The sequence below is a fragment of the Punctularia strigosozonata genome, assembly GCF_000264995.1.
Source record: "Punctularia strigosozonata HHB-11173 SS5 unplaced genomic scaffold PUNSTscaffold_5, whole genome shotgun sequence".
Taxonomy (NCBI): Eukaryota; Fungi; Basidiomycota; class Agaricomycetes; order Corticiales; family Punctulariaceae; genus Punctularia; species Punctularia strigosozonata.
The window spans coordinates 1,832,887-1,853,367 of NW_006767437.1; the positions used below are offsets into that span (position 1 = coordinate 1,832,887).

The 20,481-nt window shown below is 54.5% G+C and overlaps 8 protein-coding genes across 8 annotated transcripts; 5 read left to right on the forward strand and 3 right to left on the reverse strand.

Annotated features, from left to right (window-relative positions):
* On the reverse strand, positions 1-3,675 carry PUNSTDRAFT_52101 (SPX-domain-containing protein). The gene is made up of 14 exons (XM_007383193.1): positions 3,535-3,675; positions 3,364-3,465; positions 2,844-3,260; positions 2,781-2,789; positions 2,513-2,716; positions 2,381-2,441; positions 2,288-2,326; positions 2,029-2,231; positions 1,816-1,966; positions 1,556-1,757; positions 1,398-1,505; positions 1,272-1,342; positions 471-1,213; positions 1-413 (listed from the first exon to the last, which is right to left on the reverse strand). The coding sequence occupies exons 1-14, from the start codon at positions 3,622-3,624 to the stop codon at positions 132-134; spliced, it is 2,682 nt and encodes an 893-aa protein (XP_007383255.1). The 5' UTR covers positions 3,625-3,675; the 3' UTR covers positions 1-131.
* Positions 3,676-4,075: 400 nt separating this feature from the next.
* Positions 4,076-4,923, forward strand: PUNSTDRAFT_33989 (uncharacterized protein; the record flags this gene model as incomplete). Its single annotated transcript, XM_007383194.1, has 4 exons — positions 4,076-4,179; positions 4,244-4,346; positions 4,398-4,721; positions 4,774-4,923. Coding segments are annotated over 4 exons (681 nt in total), but the record flags the coding sequence as incomplete, so codon positions are not given.
* Positions 4,924-5,955: 1,032 nt separating this feature from the next.
* PUNSTDRAFT_133758 (cytochrome P450) lies at positions 5,956-8,504 on the forward strand (the record flags this gene model as incomplete). Its single annotated transcript, XM_007383195.1, has 17 exons — positions 5,956-6,207; positions 6,267-6,384; positions 6,441-6,478; positions 6,536-6,547; positions 6,596-6,661; positions 6,730-6,835; positions 6,894-6,947; positions 7,005-7,093; positions 7,144-7,369; positions 7,420-7,437; positions 7,500-7,521; positions 7,575-7,696; positions 7,750-7,891; positions 7,945-8,031; positions 8,087-8,163; positions 8,220-8,262; positions 8,330-8,504. The coding sequence occupies 17 exons, from the start codon at positions 5,956-5,958 to the stop codon at positions 8,502-8,504; spliced, it is 1,647 nt and encodes a 548-aa protein (XP_007383257.1).
* A 740-nt stretch (positions 8,505-9,244) lies between these two features.
* Positions 9,245-11,759, forward strand: PUNSTDRAFT_52105 (NADP-specific glutamate dehydrogenase). The gene is made up of 5 exons (XM_007383196.1): positions 9,245-10,018; positions 10,070-10,234; positions 10,294-10,404; positions 10,455-10,741; positions 10,795-11,759. Exons 1-5 carry the CDS (start codon positions 9,986-9,988, stop codon positions 11,570-11,572), a joined length of 1,374 nt encoding a protein of 457 aa, XP_007383258.1. The 5' UTR covers positions 9,245-9,985; the 3' UTR covers positions 11,573-11,759.
* A 604-nt stretch (positions 11,760-12,363) lies between these two features.
* Positions 12,364-14,271, forward strand: PUNSTDRAFT_133760 (uncharacterized protein; the record flags this gene model as incomplete). The annotated part of the gene is made up of 16 exons (XM_007383197.1): positions 12,364-12,439; positions 12,508-12,560; positions 12,611-12,627; positions 12,810-12,903; positions 12,960-12,986; positions 13,045-13,055; positions 13,111-13,142; positions 13,200-13,250; positions 13,302-13,331; positions 13,391-13,401; positions 13,448-13,569; positions 13,623-13,645; positions 13,704-13,857; positions 13,909-13,916; positions 13,970-14,039; positions 14,094-14,271. The coding sequence occupies 16 exons, from the start codon at positions 12,364-12,366 to the stop codon at positions 14,269-14,271; spliced, it is 957 nt and encodes a 318-aa protein (XP_007383259.1).
* Positions 14,272-14,349: 78 nt separating this feature from the next.
* PUNSTDRAFT_101965 (Aegerolysin) lies at positions 14,350-15,072 on the reverse strand (the record flags this gene model as incomplete). Its single annotated transcript, XM_007383198.1, has 2 exons — positions 14,350-14,900; positions 14,961-15,072. 2 exons carry the CDS (start codon positions 15,070-15,072, stop codon positions 14,590-14,592), a joined length of 423 nt encoding a protein of 140 aa, XP_007383260.1. The 3' UTR covers positions 14,350-14,589.
* Positions 15,073-15,257: 185 nt separating this feature from the next.
* PUNSTDRAFT_52106 (uncharacterized protein) lies at positions 15,258-16,243 on the forward strand. Its single transcript, XM_007383199.1, has 2 exons — positions 15,258-15,507; positions 15,565-16,243. The coding sequence occupies exon 2, from the start codon at positions 15,858-15,860 to the stop codon at positions 16,149-16,151; it is 294 nt and encodes a 97-aa protein (XP_007383261.1). The 5' UTR covers positions 15,258-15,507; positions 15,565-15,857; the 3' UTR covers positions 16,152-16,243.
* Positions 16,244-16,494: 251 nt separating this feature from the next.
* On the reverse strand, positions 16,495-19,855 carry PUNSTDRAFT_120231 (uncharacterized protein; the record flags this gene model as incomplete). Its single annotated transcript, XM_007383200.1, has 6 exons — positions 16,495-17,307; positions 17,357-17,462; positions 17,526-18,212; positions 18,267-18,419; positions 18,473-18,893; positions 18,946-19,855. 6 exons carry the CDS (start codon positions 19,853-19,855, stop codon positions 17,281-17,283), a joined length of 2,304 nt encoding a protein of 767 aa, XP_007383262.1. The 3' UTR covers positions 16,495-17,280.
* Between the last annotated feature and the right edge of the window lie 626 nt (positions 19,856-20,481).

The window sequence follows — 20,481 nt, forward strand, 5'->3', positions numbered from 1 at the left end:
ATGGACCGCCGTCTGCGTAATGTACCACTAATCAACAGGTGCATAATTATTGAACTGAGTCGTTGAGTACGGAGTAAACCCGATTAAGAGCATGAGAAATGAAAGGAGTGCATTCCAGTCCGTGTAAGTGATCACATCTGAGCTACCCTCAAGCCAACGTTCGTCGCCAGCGCCGCCAACAGAACAAAGCACAAGATCGTCGGGCCATACTTGTCGTAGTACAAGCCGTCAGCTTCTCGCCGTCGTAGTTTGATGGAGCGGTAGACAAAGACTACAGCCGAGTATGCGATGGCAAGCAAAGCGGCGAGTGTGAACAGCCCGGCGCTGATCAAACCCGCCTGATCGTCCGGAGGAATAAAATTAAGGAGCGTTGTTGCAATCGTCCCGATCAGAACAGCAAAATTGAGCCATTTCTGGGGGAGGGGGTGTTGTAAGACTGTCCCTATAACCCGACATGAGAAGGGACTCACCAGGAAAGTCCGCTCGGACGCGAAGTAAACCTTTGGTTCGATTCGCACCGGCACGGCGATCTTCTTTCCGGTTGGAGCCGTAAAGCCCCTCTCAAGAACTCGGTCGTCACCAGTTACCGCGGGCCTCGATGCACTCTCCGCTTCGTCCTCGTCCTCATCCTCGTCGTCACGTGCACCGCTCTTCTGCTCTTTCTGTAGTCTATCCCTCAATGTCTGATCAAAGGCTGAGGATGGCGCAAGCGGGTCGATGCTGAACCCTCTCGGCCTAAGATCCTCCGCAGCGCCGTTCTGACCGATCTGAATCGCTGCTGCACCCTGGCTCTTTCTCCGCACTGACTTCAAGAACGGCGTCCTTTCGTCGTCCGCTTCATCGTCCGCATCCTCCTCTTCAACGGCCTCCTCCGGCGCATAATCCTTCGCCTTCGCGCCTTCCTGCTTGGCCCGCCTCTCCCGTTCCTCGGCCCGCTCTTGCATCAGATGGTGCTCGCGGAAGGACGCAGCAGCGGCCACTTCCGCACTTGTGAGCCCGGTGCGCTTATGGGTGTCGTGGTCGTCGGCTGGGGCGATGTCTATCTCCTCGTCCTCTTCACCTTCTGACACGGGTTCCGTGTAGGCAGGCAGCTTAGCCTCCCTGTTCGGCGTATTGGTACCAAGCGTGGGCTCAGAGCTGCCTTGGGATGATGTCACTGCTGGTCGGGAAATAGATAGCGCGCCAGTATCGGGTTTCAGAATGTCCGTGTCCACTGAGCGGGTGCAGGTCAGTATATGCGCACGAACCCCCAGGACATCAGCACGTCTTACTTTGAGGAAGCCAGAACGGAACCAGATCTACTCTGTGTGGTAGCAGTGTGGCACAGCCGTGGATGAATTTGCTGTGGGGAAGACGATTCATTACCGTGATGCAGGATCGAAACCAAAGGAACATACCTGAACTTGGGTACTGCTTCCACTAAGTGCGAGTTGACGAGTTCAAGGACCCACTGAGGGGGCTCCTGCCCGTACTGCGTCTGCAACTTGACCTCCAGCACGCCGTACCTGTGCACTCATCAGTCTGTGTGTTAGAAGGTGCGTCAGGAGCAACCTACTTGAATAGCTCCTTGTCCTCTGGCGCCACCTGGTCAAACGGATGATCGATGCCGATGTCCGTTCGACGCCAGTTGTTTCCTGACCTCGTTCGGCCGTCCCAGTTGTCTTCCCTGATCATCGTAAGCTCGGTATCTAGCGAGATTCGTACCCTGGCGTCGCCCGGTAATTGGAACGCCGTGCGATTGTAGAACGTGCGCATTACTGTGGCACCGAGCCTGATTAAAAATTTTACTGGGTGAATGAACGAAACTTAGCGCACCCGGCTGGAGCTTGCGCGTCAGAATAGCGTATTGCACTTCATTTGCCAACTGGATCATCGAGTCCACCTCCTGCTGGGTTTTCTTTCCCTTGGTCACGAGTTCCTGAAAGTCCGCGTCCACCGTATACTCCCCCCTCAAGAATGCGTTGACCTAATAGTACCAGGGCGACATCAGCATCACACCGGGTGTTTCCATGCCTTCGTACCGCCAACCTTGTTCTCCTTGATGGGGAAACGCGCTTTGACAGACTTCTCGCCTGTCCAATCTTCGCGATGTGTCTTGCGCTCCACGAAAATCGTCTGCGTGTCGACGTCGCCGTACCATCGGAGCCGTATCGCCTCTGCACCCTCCGTCTTCTCTAACCGACCGAGATAAAGCTCTAGTTCTTCGTTGTCGAAGTATATGGATGTGATGGCTGCATATATGCGGTAGGTATGGAGGTAAGCAGCAAGAGGTAATGCCAGTACGAACCTGCATCCTTGGGTTCGAACTCCTTCTCAGTATTGAATACTGCGCCATTTGATTATCAACTACGGCATTTCATTCGGCTTGCCTGAAACGTACCCAAGACCGGCAGATGCCGCAGAATCGCGAGTTTCAAATGTACAAGGTTGTCTGGATGGACCTGATGACGTCAACGAGACGGTCATTAGGTCGCCCGTTGCATGCTCGACGCGCAATGGCGATGACACGCACCCAGTATTTCGTCGTTTGCCTCACGAATGCACTCTGGCTACCGCCTGCGCTCGAGTCCCCTACTACCGGATGTCCACGAGTCCGCACGAGGTCGTACAGCTTAGAGAGCTTTACGATGAGTCGGTCCCAGTTGTACTTGTAGAAAGGGCGCTTTTCCAGGTACTCTTGAATGAAAGTAGATTTGAGCGGCATTTTAGTTTGTTTCTGTTGCCATCGCAATAGTTAGTCCAAATGATATGCGCATATATCTCGTTGGACGGTTACTTGCATCATGTTTCTGTCAAGTCATAACGGTCAGCGGTGTCTTTTCATGACATAGGATTCCAAATACCTTCAAGATCTTCATGAAGCCCGTGATGTTCAGTTTCGTATACAGAGCGAGGTCGTGGACGTCTGCGACCAGAGTCGCCACCTCCTCTTCCAGGATATGGAACTGGTCTTCGAGAGCGTCGACTGAAACGATATCATCCGCGTTCTCATCATCCGTCGTATCTTCGTCGTCCGAGCCAGCGTCCTGGTGCAGCCCCGGTTCTGACTGTTGTTGCGCTTCCGTATCTACGGTAGCGCCTGACTGGCCCGCGTCGGACGGTTGTTCAAGGTGCCGAGCAGCGACCGTCGACTGCGGCCCGGCGGCGGGCGGAACGGATTGCTGGGCGGTTTGGTCGGGGCTATCGGAGGAGTAGTCTTCAGCAACGAGCCGCTTGACGTCCTTCTCAGCATCGCGTATGCGTCGCGACAGTTCCGAGGTCTATAGTGGGCGAGCATATGAGATTCGTGCCGGTCACCCAACAATTTGCGTTGTGAACGCCCGGACACAGATGTGAAGGCTAGAAGGGGATTAGACAATGCACCTTCTCCTTCTGAAAATCGTGGATCTTGTCCAGCTCCCGCTCGAGCATGGCGGTGAACTCCCGCTCATCATCTTCTGTCCACCCGTGCTCGGTCGTCCGGTCCTGATCAGGCAAACGAGAGACCGGTTATAGCTCCTTCGAAACATTCCATGGCAAACGTGCGAGACTCGCCTTGAGCTCGCGTTTGAGCAGGTTGTAGTCGAGGTAGAACGGACGCCATTCCGCGTAGAGGTCGGCCTTTATTTTCCTGCCAAACTTCATCGGGGGCGGAGGAAAAGGCGGTCGAGGAGGTAGGTAGGATTCAGGAAACGGTGTATCAGAGCGAGCAGTGGTCTCGCAGTCACCTGGAGGCCAGGCCTGTTTATGCCTGCAGTGTGAGCATCCTGTTCGCGTCTCTGCGTGATTCGCGAACCCTCACCGGGACGAACGTTCGTCGGTTATCTCTCCGACCATGGGCCGCGTGACGTCACGCCCGTTCAAGCGCGGCAGCTCCCGACGCCCTCTGCACCGACAACTGCGACGACCATGGCGACCGTGTCGGCTGCTGCTGCTGCGCCCGGCGCCGACCCCGACGCTGCCGACGACGTACGCAGAACGCGTATCCTCCTGGCTGGCCTACGGAGGTGAGTGCGGCGACCCGTCTCCAGCGCGGCCCTGGTCGTGTGCCCAGATCTTCCCGTTCCCATTGGTTCACCGTGTCACTCCTTGGTGCAGAAGCGGCAAGACCTCTATTCAACAGGTTCTATTCCACAAGATGGCTCCCAAGCAGGCCTTCTACGTCGAGCCTACCCAGAGGATAACGCGGCACAAGTACGAGTGCGTGAACGACCTGTCCCGCAAAGTAGAATGAAGGGCATTGAGCTCACCCGGCCGAAGCTAGCACCATCATTCCTCTGGAGATATGGGACTGCCCAGGCACCATAGAACCTAGCACCGTCGACCTAACACAGTTCGCCGCTCTGATCTTCGTCATTGACATACAGGTCCGTGCTCTAGGCGCCACACGGGTAACATAACTCACCCTTGCCTTTCAGGACCTCTACCAAGCTCCGATATCCCGTCTCATAGACTTCATCATCAAGGCCAGCGAACATAATCCCGCCCTGAACCTCGAAGTCTTCGTGCACAAGACAGAACCGCTCTCGGATGATTACAAGATCGAAAACTTTCGTCAGATCCAGCAAAGGACCCTGGACGAGCTCTTGGACGAATCCGAAGACTACGCTCAGATACCCGTCAACTTCCACTTGACGAGCGTATATGACCACAGCCTCCACGAAGCGTTCTCCCGCGTCTTGCAGAACAAGCTTGTGGAGAGCTTGCCCTATCTGGAAGATCTACTGAACGTTTTCGTAACAGTGTGTTGTTCTCGTCATTCACGCGCGCTGAGATGACTGATAGTACAATCAGAACTCGCAATCGTCGAAAGCGTTTCTCTTCGATATCGAGTCCCGAATATACGTTGCCACGGATGCCTCTCCAGTGGACGCCGCGACCTACAATCTATGCTGCGACTACCTCAAAATGCTGACCTCGTTCGGGCCACTCTATAAGTACGTCGACAACCTGGCAGTCGCGTTCCACCGACCTGATGACGATTCTAGGTCTGCCAAGCGCAGCCCAGCAAGGTGTCAAGCGACGTCCACGTCAGCTAGCGCTTTGCCGGAGCCCGCACCTGAGTCTTCGGTCGTTCAATCTCCCTCTACAACGTCGGCAACCCTGACCTCCACCACGTCCGGGGGCTCCACCCCAAAGACGTCCACATCCGCCTCGCCATCGTCCAGTGCTCAGAACGAACCAAACGCCCCGCTTGGAAGCCATGAAAGTCCGGATCCTGACGCAGAAGCGTTCTGGCCATCTGCTTCCACATCGCTATTACCCACCACGACGATCACCTACCATCTCATCACGCCGCAACTTGCTCTTTTGGCCGTTCTACCAACAAGCGTGTACGAGAAAAAGCGCGGCCTGGTGGAGTACAACGTGGTCTGCTTCAGGGAGGGTGTGCAAGAGATCTGCGCTGTGGAGAGGGAGGCACGCGCAGCTTGATTCGCGTTCAGCTCGAGAAGTTGTGATGGTGAGGGGTGTATTACGATATTGCCTGTGACTGCGCGGACGTATAATGTTCATGAAGGAGGTGTTGACTCATCATATATAGAACATCCTTTAATGTGCGGTGCCTTTGTTCTTCGCGAGCCGACACCAATAGCTCTGCTTTAATCGATCTTCGTTCGTGTAGCCTTCCAAGTTGTTGAGACCATCGAATACTTATGGGCAGTCGTACAGTCCGCTCATGAACTCCGCACCGGTCTCAGATCCCGGTCCGACACCCGTTGAGTTGAAGCAGTCGGTGCTTGAAGTTGTATCCTTTCTTCTTTCTCTGGCCCAAAGACTCCCGCAATCTGCCAAGCGCGTGAAATGCAGCCATCGTTCACAGACGAAGACGATGCTATTGGACTCGGCATGGCGACTCTCTTGCGGCGTGCCATAGAAGAGTAGCACGCCATGGGGAGTCCCTAGGTTATAAATGCTGAGCACTTCGAAGCATTGAACGCACATCCTACGAGCTGACCCGCATAGCAAACGGATCCCATGGTCATCAGTGTTACCCCTACCAACGTCGCACTGGCAGGCATTGCCGCGGCCTCTGGCTTTCTCGGATTTAGCCTCTTGCGCATTCTAGTCCGTCCTCTGTTCTCTCCGCTGCGCTACATACCGGGACCTCCCGGCGGCTCCCTCCTCAAGGGACATGCAGATGCGTTTTGGGAACCGCGGAAGGAGTCCATCATCGAGGAATGGATTGCGAAATACGGACACGTGCTCAAGTTCAAGAATTTCTTGAACGTGAGCGTACCGCGATATATCGACCTTTCGACGTACGCCACTGACAATCCACTTCCCAGAGCGATCAGCTGCTGATCTTGGACACCCGTGCTATTCAATACGTACTGAACACCGCGGCGGACGACTACGTTAAGTCGCCGGAAATCATCTTCGTGGTCCAGGATCTCCTCGGAGTAGGTAAGTAGCGTGACGGCAGACCATACCGAATGACTACGAATTATGTTGGGCTATAGGTGTCCTTTTGACAGAAGGGGAACAACATCGGCGGCAGGTAGGTTGAGTCCGTTTCACGTGCACTGGAGGATATGCTTAGGACCGTTATGTCTAGCGTAGAATCCTGGTTGGTGCCTTTGACTCCAAGACGTCGCTGGACTAACTCCTTCCAAAGAATGCAGCTTTCGGACCTGCTCAGATACGGGATCTAACAGAGATCTTCGTGCAGAAGGCCACGCAAGTGAGTGGTAACTCTGTGTCGCTCACAGATACTTTGTACTTACGATGGTAATGGGCTGCCGACACTAGCTTCGTGACGGTATTTCTCACCAAATCGCCGGGCACGAGAGCGGGGCGCGCGTGGACGTGTTAGACTGGATGAGCAAAGCGACCCTCGATATCATCGGTGCTGCCGGTACGTGAGCGATCTCTTCCAATCACCCCCTTGTCGCCATCTTAAAAGTTGTTGCCAGGATTCAACTATGACTTCGACGCCCTCGACCTCAGCAAAGGTCCAAATGAGCTCAGTATGCGGTGCAAACATTTTATGAGATTTCAGTGTTTACTGAGAATGCGATCTGCAGATGTCGCGTTCACGACGGTGTTCGAGTCAACCCAGAAGTTCTCCTGGGGGCTACTCCTACAGTCATTCATCCCTGCGACGCGCTTTATCGTATGTTGATTGCAGTAAGATCGAACCTTCTGTTGAGATGCGCACATCAGCCCTCCAAAAGCCTGCGGCTGATGCGCCGAGCCAAAGCCACGATGGATAGGCTTAGCCTCAAACTTGTTCGTGAACAGCGAGAAGCGCTCCTTCGTGAGAAGAACGACGCAGCCATCGGGAAGGAGGCGATTCAGACCCGCGACCTGCTCAGCCTGCTCATCAAAGCCAACATGGCCAGCGACATTCCGGAGAGCCAGAGAATGTCAGAAGAGGAGGTACTTGGACGTAAGTCGTCCACGATCTGCATAGCGATCACCGCTGACTACCAGCTTCAGAAATTCCTACTTTCCTAGGTGAAGTCGTTTCTTAGGAAGTGAAATTCACCAGCTGAACCCATGCATCTCACAACTTGAAGGTGCCGGACACGACACTACTGCGTAATCCCGTGTTATTGATTTGCGCCTTTCTTGTGGTGTTCACGACTTTACAGCAATAGCACATCGTGGTGTTTATATCTTCTGGCATGTCACCCGGACATCCAGAAGAAGCTTCGCGAAGAGCTTTTGAGCATTGATACCGACTCGCCTTCCATGGACCAACTGAGTTCGCTGCGTGAGCACCTGTTTATTATCTCTAGACGTCACCCGAGCTGAAATTGGATAAAGCCTTCTTCGATTCTGTCATCAGAGAGTCGCTCAGGGTCCTAGGGCCCGTGCCCTCGGTCCTCCGCGTAGCGCGGAAGGACGATGTCATCCCGCTGGAGAAGCCCTACGTTGACACGCGAGGGCGTATCTGCTCTGAAGTCCGGTAAGCCAGGTTGGAGCTTCAAGGCCACGACAGTTCCTTACTACGCCATCCAGCGTTCAGACAGGGGATACGATATTCGTCCCTATCATAGCGATGAACACGTCCACTAGCATCTGGGGAGCGGATGCGAAAGAGTTCCGGTTAGTAAAACGGCTTTTACCGGTGAGAGATCTTGCTGACGGAGGTGCTTTCCAGACCGGAAAGGTGGGGGTGCGTTCCGGACAAGGCTAGTGCTGTACCTGGTATATGGAGCAATCTGATGACTTTCCTCGGTTCGTATGCCCTTCTATCCGTATTTTTGCGTGTCTGAACACACCATGCTCTCTAGCCGGCCCTCATCACTGCATCGGATACCGATTCTCGCTCATTGAGTGAGTTTTTGTTATTACTGCGTCATGCCGCGTGCTTCGCTGATGCGCTTTACGATGAACGCTTCAGGATGAAGGCGCTGCTGTTCGCTCTCCTCCGCGCCTTCGAGTTTGAGCTTGCCGTTCCGCGCGAAGATATCATGAAGGTCTATGCCCAACTAGTGACAAAGCCCATGGTCGCTACAGCGGACCAGGAGAAACAGACTCAGCTTCCATTCATAGTCAAACCCTTCCACGCTGGTTGATTGTTAGCATGGGGAGGATCCTCCTTTACGCATTAGCTGCGGGTGAACGGGATCCGAGGTTCGATAGCCTGTATCGAAGATGATGCGTGCGATGACATTGAGGTTGACACTTATATTTCGTGTTCGACGTTCATCGGTATCCTATCTCAGGGCACGGCTCCAGATTCGTCGTTTGCGGATATGAACCCTGGGGTTAATGGATTCGGTGATGTATTCGAATTGCGGCCACTCCTTGTAAGTAGGCGGGAACAAAGGCGACTGATACAATCTTGCCTCACGAGGTACTTTCGAATCGAATCCAAGTTGTGAAGCTCATGCCAGTGACTCTGAGACACTGACGCGTCAGTACACGGTAGGTACACGTGCACCTCATCGGCATTGTCCGTGACGTTGCTCAAATGTTGACGTCGCCATACGCTGCAATACCCGATGTCCGACCAACTCCAAAGGCACTCTCGCGATCTGTATCTCAGATCCTTCGCACCTGTGCTTCTAGTGCATCCACAAGACTAGGAGAAATCCAGCAGTAGGCAACTCTGACGCCATCTTTCCGTGCTTTACCTACGGAGCTCGGGCGCGAACGCCTCTCCCTCACGCCGACGTCTCCCATGGTTAAAGCCAGTGCCTTGAACATCTGACCTACTATGGCAGCCTCATCCAAGATGCGGAACTTTCTCAGCAGCACGTCTCCCGAACCAAGTTCCGCAAAGCACGTTGAAAATTCCCCAGAACCCAGGAACGTCGGTGCTATCGGTGCTCCTCGGAAGATTGGCTTCTCTGCGACGTCAAACTCAACATGACTCGTATGATGGTGGCGCTGAACGTAAATGCTACAGGGCAAGGGGTAGACTCGGAGGCCATGGAGCTCCTGAGAGAGTGTGTAGACCGGTACCGTCCCTTACTTACAGGAGCCGACTTGAAAATCGGCATAAACGCTGCAATCGATCCGCCGCTCGGCCGATCGCCTTGTTTAGGGGACCTGCCCGGTCTTGCGTCCGGTACGGGCAGTTGCTCGAAAGAGACCACAATTTGAAGCACTCGAAATGAAGAGAACTGCAGCGAGCGTCGTCGCATAGATTGTCATCGTCGCCGGCGCATTTGCCTCCGCCAGCCGCCTCATCCCGACGCGCCAGTGGCGGTGCGTTGCGCCGCTCTCTGATTGGGTGAGCGGCGCCCGCCGGCCGACGTCTCCTGTGTCACCGGAAGAATCTCTGACAGGGGAGACTTCGAGCGCATGGATCGGTCGGGCTTCCTGCGTGCCCGTCATGGTCGCGAGCGAGCGAAGCGCATCCGCAAACTTCCGACTCACCTCGCCACTCGGCCGACCTGAAAACATTCAAGCGGCGATGCGCCAACGGAGGAGCTGCTATCTCTGCTATACATAAGGCCGCAAATTTACGACTAATACCCCAGCGCCCAACTCCTCCCGTCAGCTTACCCCAACTCGATCTACCCGCCCTTTCGCATCTCTGACATTCGCCATGGTCCTCCCTTCTGAGCCCGAGTTCGAGCAGGTGTGTGCCGCACGGTCATGTTCTGAACCTTATCTGATAAGCCTCGTCCAGGCTCTTGGCGAGCTTTCCGAGTCCATCAAGGAGTTCTTGGCCGCCAACCCGTCCTACAAAAAGGCCTTCGAGGTCGTTCAGGTCCCTGAGCGTGTCATCCAGTTCCGTGTTGTTTGGGAGGACGACCAGGGCAGGACCCAGGTCAACCGCGGTTACCGCGTTCAGGTGCGCTTTACCTTCTGTCGTCCGTCGCGTACATTGCTGACTATGTACGTCATACGTAGTTCAACTCTGCTCTGGGTCCGTACAAGGGCGGTCTCCGTCTGCACCCCTCCGTCAACCTCTCCATCCTCAAGTTCCTAGGCTTTGAGCAGATCTTCAAAAATGCCCTTACTGTACGTCAATCTCGCCTACTTCGTTATACGATCCCTTACACCGTTCGTAGGGTCTCAGCATGGGCGGTGGTAAGGGTGGCTCCGACTTCGACCCCAAGGGCAAGTCCGACAACGAGATTCGCCGCTTCTGCTACGCTTTCATGAGCGAGCTCCAACGCCACATCGGCGCCGACACCGACGTTCCTGCCGGCGATATTGGTACCGGCGCACGCGAGGTTGCGTACATGTTCGGCGCGTACAAGAAGCTCCGAAACGAGTTCGTCGGTGTACTCACCGGCAAGGGTCTCACCTGGGGAGGTAGCCATATCCGCCCTGAGGCTACTGGCTACGGTCTTATGTGCGTCATCATGCCATGTCTTCTTCTATACCCTCGTTAACCGCTATATATAGCTACTATGTCGAGCACATGATCGCCAAGGCGTGTCCGGAGTACAGCCTGAACAAGTCCGAGACGCTTGTCGCCATCTCCGGCTCGGGCAACGTCGCGCAATACACCGCGCTCAAAGTTCTCGAGCTCGGTGCGACCCCTCTCTCGCTATCGGACTCGAAGGGCACTTTGATCGCCAAGAGCACCGTCCGCGGTGAGGGCTTCACCAAGGAGCACGTGGAGAAGATCGCCGAACTCAAGCTTCGTGGCGGCAGCCTCGAGTCGATCGCGTCCGAGTTCGGGTCCAAGTTCGAGTACCATGCCGGCAAGCGCCCGTGGACGCTCCTGCCCAAGGTGCACATCGCGCTCCCGTCCGCCACGCAAAACGAGGTGTCTGGCGAGGAGGCAGATGCGCTCATCAAGGCCGGCGTGCGTATTGTCGCCGAGGGCTCCAACATGGGCTGCACCCCGGAGGCGATCGAGGTCTTCGAAAAGTCGCGTCTGGCGGGCGGGCCGAACGCGGTGTGGTACGCGCCGGGCAAGGCGTCCAACTGCGGAGGCGTCGCCGTATCCGGGTTGGAGATGGCCCAGAACAGCCAACGGCTGAACTGGACGCAGGCCGAGGTCGACGCGAAGCTGAAGAAGATTATGGCGGATTGCTACGAGATCTGCCTCGACGCGGGCTCGAAGTGGTCTGGCGAGCGCAAGGCCGACGTGCTCCCGAGCTTGCTCGTGGGCGCTAACGTCGGCGGGTTCATCAAGGTCGCCGATGCCATGCGCGTGCAGGGCGATTGGTGGTAGGCGCTTGTCGACCCTGCCTGAAATCAAAAGGTCGTTCGCTGGGTGAACGACGACCATCATGAATCAACACTGGTGAAGCGATGTTGTGTACCAGTATCGGCACTTACTCTCGTGCCGCAATCTTGTATTTCTACATGCGAAGATACTATCAACTGTACCTGGAATATCTATGCGCCAAGGATGTACGTTTTGAGTGAGCTGAGCGGCGAGCCTGACGATGATCGGGATAGCCACCATCTTAGCCTGCGTTTATGTATCGCTCGGCGACCGCACCGCGTTCAACGTTGCCATTGAACGCCACGACAGGTTGTTGATCTTCGGCAGTATACTTATATCCTCGCAACCCGCATTCTATCCGGTCTGATTGAAGATGCATATGCAAGACTTCGCTACATACTGCTGCGACAGTGCTCCTGTGTGCTTCCTATCAAACCTGCCGTCTCCGCTGTATCGGTCTTTGTGGTTCTGGCGCTCGACGCTCGTCGACGCCAAAATGAAAGACGCGTCAATCGGCGCATCTCCTCTATGCGGGGAATCTCTGACACGGTCCATCTGTTCTTCTCACCCTGTTGCAATGGCGCGAGGTTTCTGTCTCCGGCTTCTCGGACGTCTCGTCGCCAGGGACTTAATCCATTCCGAACCCCGCCCAGTTCGGTGGGATGCTACACACCGATAATGGAACATCTTCGCATATAACGACGCTATCAATGAGAGCCTCCGTGCGTGAACGCAGGTTCGCCCCTCCTTTCCACTTTCTTTCCCTGGGACCAGCGCCTGCTTTGTTTTGACTCATGTCCTCATTGGGCGCTCAGCTGGCTGAGCTCGAGCGAGCCATCGGCGATGCGTTCGTGGTGAATCTCGCTACAGGTGCGAGTTAGGGGATGAGAATCGCAGCAATATAGCAAGGCTGATAAGGGAACCGGGGCCGTTCGTAGCGGGGGCGTTGGCTTGGTTAGCTTATGACACGATATTAACGTTCACGGATGAAGTGCGTCTTTGAGATGTTTACTTGCGTGCAATGCACTCATTTCGCACCAGATCGAGTTGGTGTGGAAGTGAGTAATCTTCGTTCGTGGGTCCATGGTCGGACCATGTTCACGGATAGAGCGGAGGTCCCGGATGAGCTTGCAAAAAGTGTTGTACCTCGTTATGCGCTACTACTCTATTGCTTCGCTTGCGTGAGTTCTCTCCTCAGTAGGATGACGTCCCGCCACGCTGATATCATTTGTGACGACAGTATCTACTTCTACGGTGAGAAATTACTTCAGGCTATGACCGAGAAAGACGCTGAGCTGGTCCCAGTCAACTCCAGTACGACAATCAAGTACCATGTACGTCCTCTACAAGCATTATGCTGTGGTTGTCGTCATGCTGACATCATGATTAGCCTAGATTTTGTCATTTTTACTTCTGGGTATGTGGGCGCCTTCTTGCTCAAGGTATTTATGATAATCCTGGTACCCTGTTTATAGTTCGATGCCGCGTATGCTATATGCTCTTTTTTCCCTCTCTGCAGGGGCTGACTTGACGCTCCCTAGAAACACGAGCCTCCTGCCAACGCTCATCGGTGGTAAGGGCTTCGTTGGTAGAATACATTTCGATGTTCTACTCTGACACTCTGGGATAGAGGCTCTCATGGCTATGCGACTCTACGCGCTATACTATAGGAGCCGTACAAGTACGTGTTCAGTCAGAGAACGCGCTACCGCGGTCTGATCCTTGGATGTAGTACTGGCGTTACTTGTCCTTCTGTACTGTGGTCAGTCTCTACCCGGAACCACTTTGAATCGATGCTAACACCACAACCGTCTATCATAGCTGAAGTAGCGGTACGTGCTCGAATGTATCCCTTCAGCTGTCGCTCATAGACGTCAGACGACACTCTGGGCTGTGATCACAACCATCTCGTCCATCAAATTGCCAGTGGTTCCGAAGGGAATTCCTCTTCCTGGATGTCTTTCCAGCCAGCCCTCATTCGTCCCTATCGTCATTGCAGGGTAAGATCTACATCCCACTCCTGAAACTTCAATTCTGACCTGACTGGTTATAGCGCCGTTCCCTTGCTTGTGGCATGTAAGTATTGCTGCTTCTCCCGCGTACGATAGCGCGAGCTGATGGCTGGTCTGTCTAGCTGTGTTCTTTATGCTTATGATGTATAAGTCTGCACTCACCCATGCGCGGACGAATACGGCCGGGTCGACATACAAAGTCGGGTTCGGGGTGTCACGACGCCTTGCACCGACCCTTTATGTCTTCTTCCGGGATGGATCAGCATATTTCTTCATGTAAGCCCTCACATCTGACACATATCCTTGCCCTTATCGTAGCCTCAACAGGGTGCTCGGTATGTACGCCCCTTTCACCAAGACGAGAATATCCCAACCTATTCCTTCTTAGTTGTCGAATCCCTGGTAATCTTCTTCACTGTCTACTTCAATGGAAGACAGCTTTCGGTGATGTATCAACCGTAAGTACAGGATCAACATTGCTAACCGGCAATCGCTCAACTTACTCATGACAGATGGGTCATGAGCACCTACGCCATAGCGTCGACGCGATTGGTGCTGCATCTCAGGGGCTCTGTTATGCACTTTCCTGGACTAGAGACAATTTCGGGAGATATGGAATCCAAGCCACAGTTCGCAACTCCTTCAAACGTTTCCTATGACGGTATCGTTCATGTCATCGATATTCGATGAGGCCGCGGATGGCTTGCATCGCATCCCAGTGTAACTCCACGTTGTAGTTATTATATTTATTTTTCACTGCATATATATCAATGGCTGGCTTTGACAATCGAGCTTAGCAGTCAGAGACGCGGTCTCTCGTCCATATCGCCAACAGTTATAATTCGAACAACGCATACAAAACGCCCTTGCGCCCTACTGAACCCATAATTGCCGCGATGGAAACACGTGGGACAAGTGATGACAAGGCTTCCAATCCACGAGCACTCGTGGACCGCAACCTGAAACAAAAATACATCGTTGAAGGAACGATTGCGAACCCCATGCACTTCAGGCAGCGTGTGCGACGGTCACGGTGAAAGCGCCTAGGGGCTTGTCGTTTCCCAGGTAAGCGCCGTTCTGGCCCGCAGACCATTCCTTGTTGGGGCAATCAATGTTGACTGAATTGTACGAGGAGCCGTGAGGCGAGTAGAACTTGACCGTGGCTGCGAGCTGACCGGTGCCAGGAGCGTAGAGATCGAACTGACCCTCGGTCCCGCTCCAGGTGTTCTCGCGTCCGCACGCTCCGATGGTGTAGGAGCCGTGAGCGGGAATAACCTTGGCACCCAGCGACCCAGGCTCAATCTCTTCGTCCTTGTTGGCTGAAAATAAAAGAAAGGCTTGTTAGTTGCTGTGCAGAGGTGATAACGGGCGATACCTACTGCCGCGTTCGCAGTTATAGAACTTGCCCCAATTAAGGGAGGCGTTTCTGAACCGCAGCTCGGCGTCGCTGGTGTTCTGGATCGTGATTTCGGTCCAGTCCCCGTATCCCATGGTGACTACACTGACGGTTGCAACTGTTCCAGACCGGCGTGAGCTGGTGAACAACTGCATGCAATGCAACTCACTAAGGTGACAGGTGTTTGCGAGCAATCGAGTACGACGAGAACTTGATGCTTTCTAGCCTATTGGCCGCGCTTTTTATACTCGAAAAGCTGGACCAGCACAGACTGGCGCGTGCTTTCTCATAATGACATGACAAGCATGCGGTGGAGCACACGTCGGACGTCCACCGCATCCAATACAGACACGGCCCTCGAGCAATTCTCCATCATTGCTAGTGGAGTAGTTGACAGCGAGCACGGACGGTTCAGGCTTGATCCTGTCCGGTCCCTGGCGGTGGCGTCGTGCATAACCGTGCCTCAGTCAAGTGCACATCTGCCTCGGCGGAGGTACGAAATGACCGCACAAGGATGCCTGGCCATGTATCTACACCATCCTGTTCAGTGGATGAAGAATGAAGCAATTCCGTAGTACCGTACTCACGAAGTTATTATATCTTCGGAGATCGTGTCGGATAGCGAGCCCTTGTCGTGCGGATATCGACTGTATGTCTCGATCAGTGCTTGGACCTGGCTGATTGGTGGGACTTCACAAGGTGGGACTTCACAATCAATCAAAATCTATGTAAGTAGGCATTTCTCGGATAGATACTCCCGGGCCGTCATCCGACGTTCGCTATATGCACAGTGGTCAAAACGACAGCGGTGACGTCGGTATGTCGCGAAGGACCTGATAGCTTGTTGTGAGGGCTAGTTGCAGATGACACCATATCCGGTATGGTCGCTACAATGTTGAACTTGGAGGTCGACGAGACGACGCGAGGCACGTGCTCGCAGCGATATTGGGGCGTAGCCTGTTGCACCGTCGACGTCTCGTCCCTCGACAAGGCACAGAATCACCGGTTGCGTTCCTGCGCCGACGCCCATCATCCCCGTCTTATTGTCTACAGCGGTGCCAGACCTCCAGTGCGGAATGCTACTTCCAGAGTCCCCAAGGAGCGCCGCGCCACCGAGCAAGCGCCACATCACGCGCCGGGTACCGTGGCGCACCGCTCGGATTCTTACTTCTGATTCCTTCAGTCGTGCAGTAACTGGCCAATGAAGATAGCGATAACGGGTTCCACTGGGCGTATTGGTCAATGCGTCGCTCAGCTGGCGTTAGGCCAGGGTCATGAGGTGGTGGGATTGGATAACGTGGATCCACCCGGAGATATGTCGTTCATATCCCACCCATCCTTCACATTCATCAAGGCGGATCTTCAAGATTACGACGCAACGTACGATGGCCTAGTCGGATGTGACGCATTGATACAGCTCGCAGCTTTCCCAAGCGCAGGCGACTACTCGGCGAGGATACACAATAAGTAGGTCGTGGATCTGTGATTGCAATGCTTCCGGTGAACGAGGCGGCGAATGCAGCAATGTCGTCATTTCGTGGAACGTGCTCTGGGCAGCGGCGCAGGTGAGTGAGCGGGAGGGACATCTAGATGCAAGCGACCAATCATCGATGATACAGCTAGGCATTGAACGCATAGCGCTCGCCTCCTCGGTGAACGCCATAGGACTTGTCTATAATGCCTCGAGGCGATTCGATTATTTCCCGATCGACGAAAATCATCTGAGCCGTCCAGACGTGAGTAGTTCGCGTTTGAGGTAGTCTCGAATGCTAATATTCCGCAGGAAGGGTATGGATTATCAAAGCAGTGAGTCGTGGAATTAAAAAGAGGGATACTCCTGTGCATCGATGACGCCGCCGGCCAAGGATCCTGGAAATGCAGGCCGATGCCATAGTTCGTCGCTATCCGAACCTGCGCATCGCCAGCCTGAGGCTCAGTTGGGCCGTTCCACAACGGAGCGATGCGAGCTGGCGCGATGAAGACCAATCGGTCAACGACCTCTGGGGTTGGGTTCAGCTTGACAGCGCAGCACAAGCATTCTTGCTCGCGGTCACTAAGGAGGAAGGATGGGCCAGACATGAGGTCTTCTTCATAGTCGCGCCCACAACTGCCTCGGACGAAGATTCCAACGCGCTGAGGGAACGGCACTGGCCGGTGGTTCCCGTAAAGGAGGGCAATGCGTTTGCGAAGAATACGAGTTTCTTCGACTGTAACAAGGCCGAACTGATGTTGGGATGGATGCATTCCTGATCTCTACGGTCGAGTGAAGGGCCATTGATGACTGGTTTACGGGCGAGCCGCACCTACGACGGGTGTAGGAACGTTTGTAGCTAGCATAGAAGTCAGTATAGAGGAGGCTAGTTCAATGACCCAACCTACATATTCGTCATAGTGGTGCAGGACCTCGCGGAGCTGCTTTCTTGATATGTCAGCCCGAAACAATATCTCGTCGTCCGTTCGCTTGCCATCGAAGTACCCATATATGCTGCGAAATCAAGACCAGGTCAGGGTGAAAATCTCGTGGATACTTATCGTAGATTCTACGCACTCCTCGAAACGACGAGCGATGATATGATTCTTGCCATCGGACATGGCAGAAAGCCACCTGCGCTGTAGGGACGTCGCTTTCCTGGGATCGCTGATCACGGACGGTTCAATGTCGTCTATGTTGAACTCGTCTTCCTGATCGTCATCGTCGCCCTCCGAGTCGACTTGGTCCTCATCTTCGTCGTCGAGTGCACTGGTGTCCAATGGCACAATGGGCCGGATCCTCTTCGCTGAGCCGACGGACGATACCCGACGCATGCGCTCGCGGGCGGCGTGCGGCGACATGGAGATGTACATGTCCTCCGAGGACGGCTCAATGATCACTTCCAAATCCTGTCGTCGAGCGTCGTACTGCGACGACCTTCGGCGCCGGCTGATCCCGTACTGCTTCAGCCGCGCGTTGCGCCGCCTACGCGCCTCGTAAATCTTGTCCCGCACTCGGATCTTCAAGTCTGTCGTGGCGACGATGCGGATCCTGAGGTGTAGACCGACGAGCAGATCCTTCTTCAGCATCCATTCGACGACCCGTTGATACAGCGGGATGAGATGCTTATCACGGACGACAGTGGCGAAGAAATGGTTGTCGGACTGTTTGTATGTAGACGCAGAGATTGTCGACAATATGACCGGCAACGACAGGACTTGGTCGCCGAAAGTCCGTTTGAACTCAGACGCTAGCTCCGCTATCCTGCGTAGGATTTCAGGCGCGTGCTCAAATCAATGATGTACCGTTGAGACTCACGGAGCCCGGTTCGGAGCCAAGGTGAAAACGGTCCGTAATTGCGGGTGGACCATATCCACCACCTTGGCCCTGCGGTGCATGACCAACCAGCGCACGGTAGGATAGAGCTGAGACTCCAGCTCCCAACCGAGGTAATCCGCCATCTCCGCCAACCTGTTGGTTTCGCCTCAATGACAGACAGCGGTAGAGAAGATGTTCCTACTCACGACACGTAAATGGACGCGGTCTCCAGGAATTTGAGGAGACCTTCCGCAAGCTGCCTGTCTTCTGCATTCAACTGTGGCTCGCGAAGGTTGGCATAAGGGTCCACGTCGGGCCTATCCGGATTGTCGAGGAGGAGCAAACTTTTCCACGGAGTAAGAGCTGGGAGCCTCCAGCCAAAGGTCATGTCCTTGTTCCAGTTGTCCTCGACTTCCTCGTCCTCTATCCAATCCAATATATCAGGGCTATGTTCATCGTTGCGCAAAATCTCGTCCAGGTATGGAGGCAGCTGGAATTCGAACGGGAGCTGGTTTATAGCGATGTATGCTATAGACGACTCCTTGACAGAAGTGTACAGCGCTTTCATGGCCGTAGCAATTGACGACGTCGCTAGTGCCTCAGCCACAAAATCGGAGAATGGTCGGCCTGGAATCAGGAGAGTCAGCGAATGTAAAGCCGAGCATCCTCATTCCCCTACCATTCTTCGTGTACCGGTCTTTCATCTGGGCCAATGCATCGCATTCGCCCTGAACAAAGTTCGTTCGGATTTGCTCTTGATAAAGCACCGCAGTAAACGTGAACGCCAGTTGGTTGTAGATCACGTCAATGTACTTGGCGAGGTTGCCGGACGCGGACGAAGACGGATCAGGGCGGTCTAGCACGAGCACGAAGTGAAATGTGTGCAGCCGTGGGTCTCGCAGCCTCCCGTGCTTTTCGGAGCTGGACGCAGTGTCAGAATGCTCGGAGGTGGTTGTCTCACCGCCGCTCGTCTGCCGTCCGCGAGTCGGGTCGCGACCACGAACTGCCGTTCTTCGTCTGTCTGACCTGTCACGCCAAATCCCGTCCGCGTCCGCGCAGACGGGGTGACCGACGAAGGCGAGATCATCTACGGTAAGCTCGAACTTCTGGTGACACATGGACGCCGGCGGACATAGAACGTTGCCGAGGAACTCCGCAGAGTAGCCTAGGAGACTGTCATATTCTTCTACATTCTCGAAAGCATCCTCGAACACGCTCGTTGAGAGGTCGTAACTTCCTTCTCTTTGTGGGGAGCTCCGTCCGGACGGTGGGACAGAGGCGGAATGGGAATGAGATTGGGACCGGTCACGCAGCGCGTTCGGCCGCTTCCACTCGTAATCTTCGAGATCTTCTTCCTGAATCCCTCTAACCTTGGGGTCGTAAGGCTCGGCGAACACTCCGTCAACGCCTAAATCTCCCGACAGTATCGCTCTCCAGGGATTGTCCAGGTCGGAGAACGTCGGCAACTGCAGACGCGGACGCGCGAGGCGCGGAGAGACCGTTGGATGCGGAGGCCATCTGAACGCTAGACTCGGGCCGCTGTTCGGTGACGAGGTAACAAGCAGAACGGCCAACAGAGTCTCCGCCATGCAGGAAGTTACGAAGGAGGCGCCCGCAAGCCGCCATTCGGGCAGGTCCTGAAGACAAAGTCCGAATAACTCCGAAGCATACTCGTCCTTTCTGCCCAACCCGGCGAAGTCCCTTACGTTTCTCTCAATTGTCAATTCCCAGAATGTTCAAAGATCACCGCTAAGTAGTGCTAGTCTATCATTACATGTCACTCCTTCTTCATTGCTCAGGCGATGCAGCTACGGCCTTGAACAAGTCGTTTCGATCTTGCAGCGAAACAAACACTGTATCAGGGATGTCCGGACTCCGACTCGACCTAGATCCGGAGGACTCAGCGTACATATATGCGATTAGTTCTTTTCATGACCTACCCGCTCGTCGACACCTGGTTGGGCCACACGAAACGTTACCAGGGATTCAACCCTACCCACTTTCCTCGGAGCAATCATTTCCAGAACTTAGGTCTCGTATCACAAGGGACGCATGCTCCCACCTTGCACGCAGAACCCTCGGCAGTGGAAGACGAAACCCCGACAGCAGACACGTGTGCCATTGTTACATATCCACTCCCTGCCTACGGACACACTGGATATACTCAATATCGACATGCAGTCCTACGACACACACCCGACGCGAACAAGGTCAG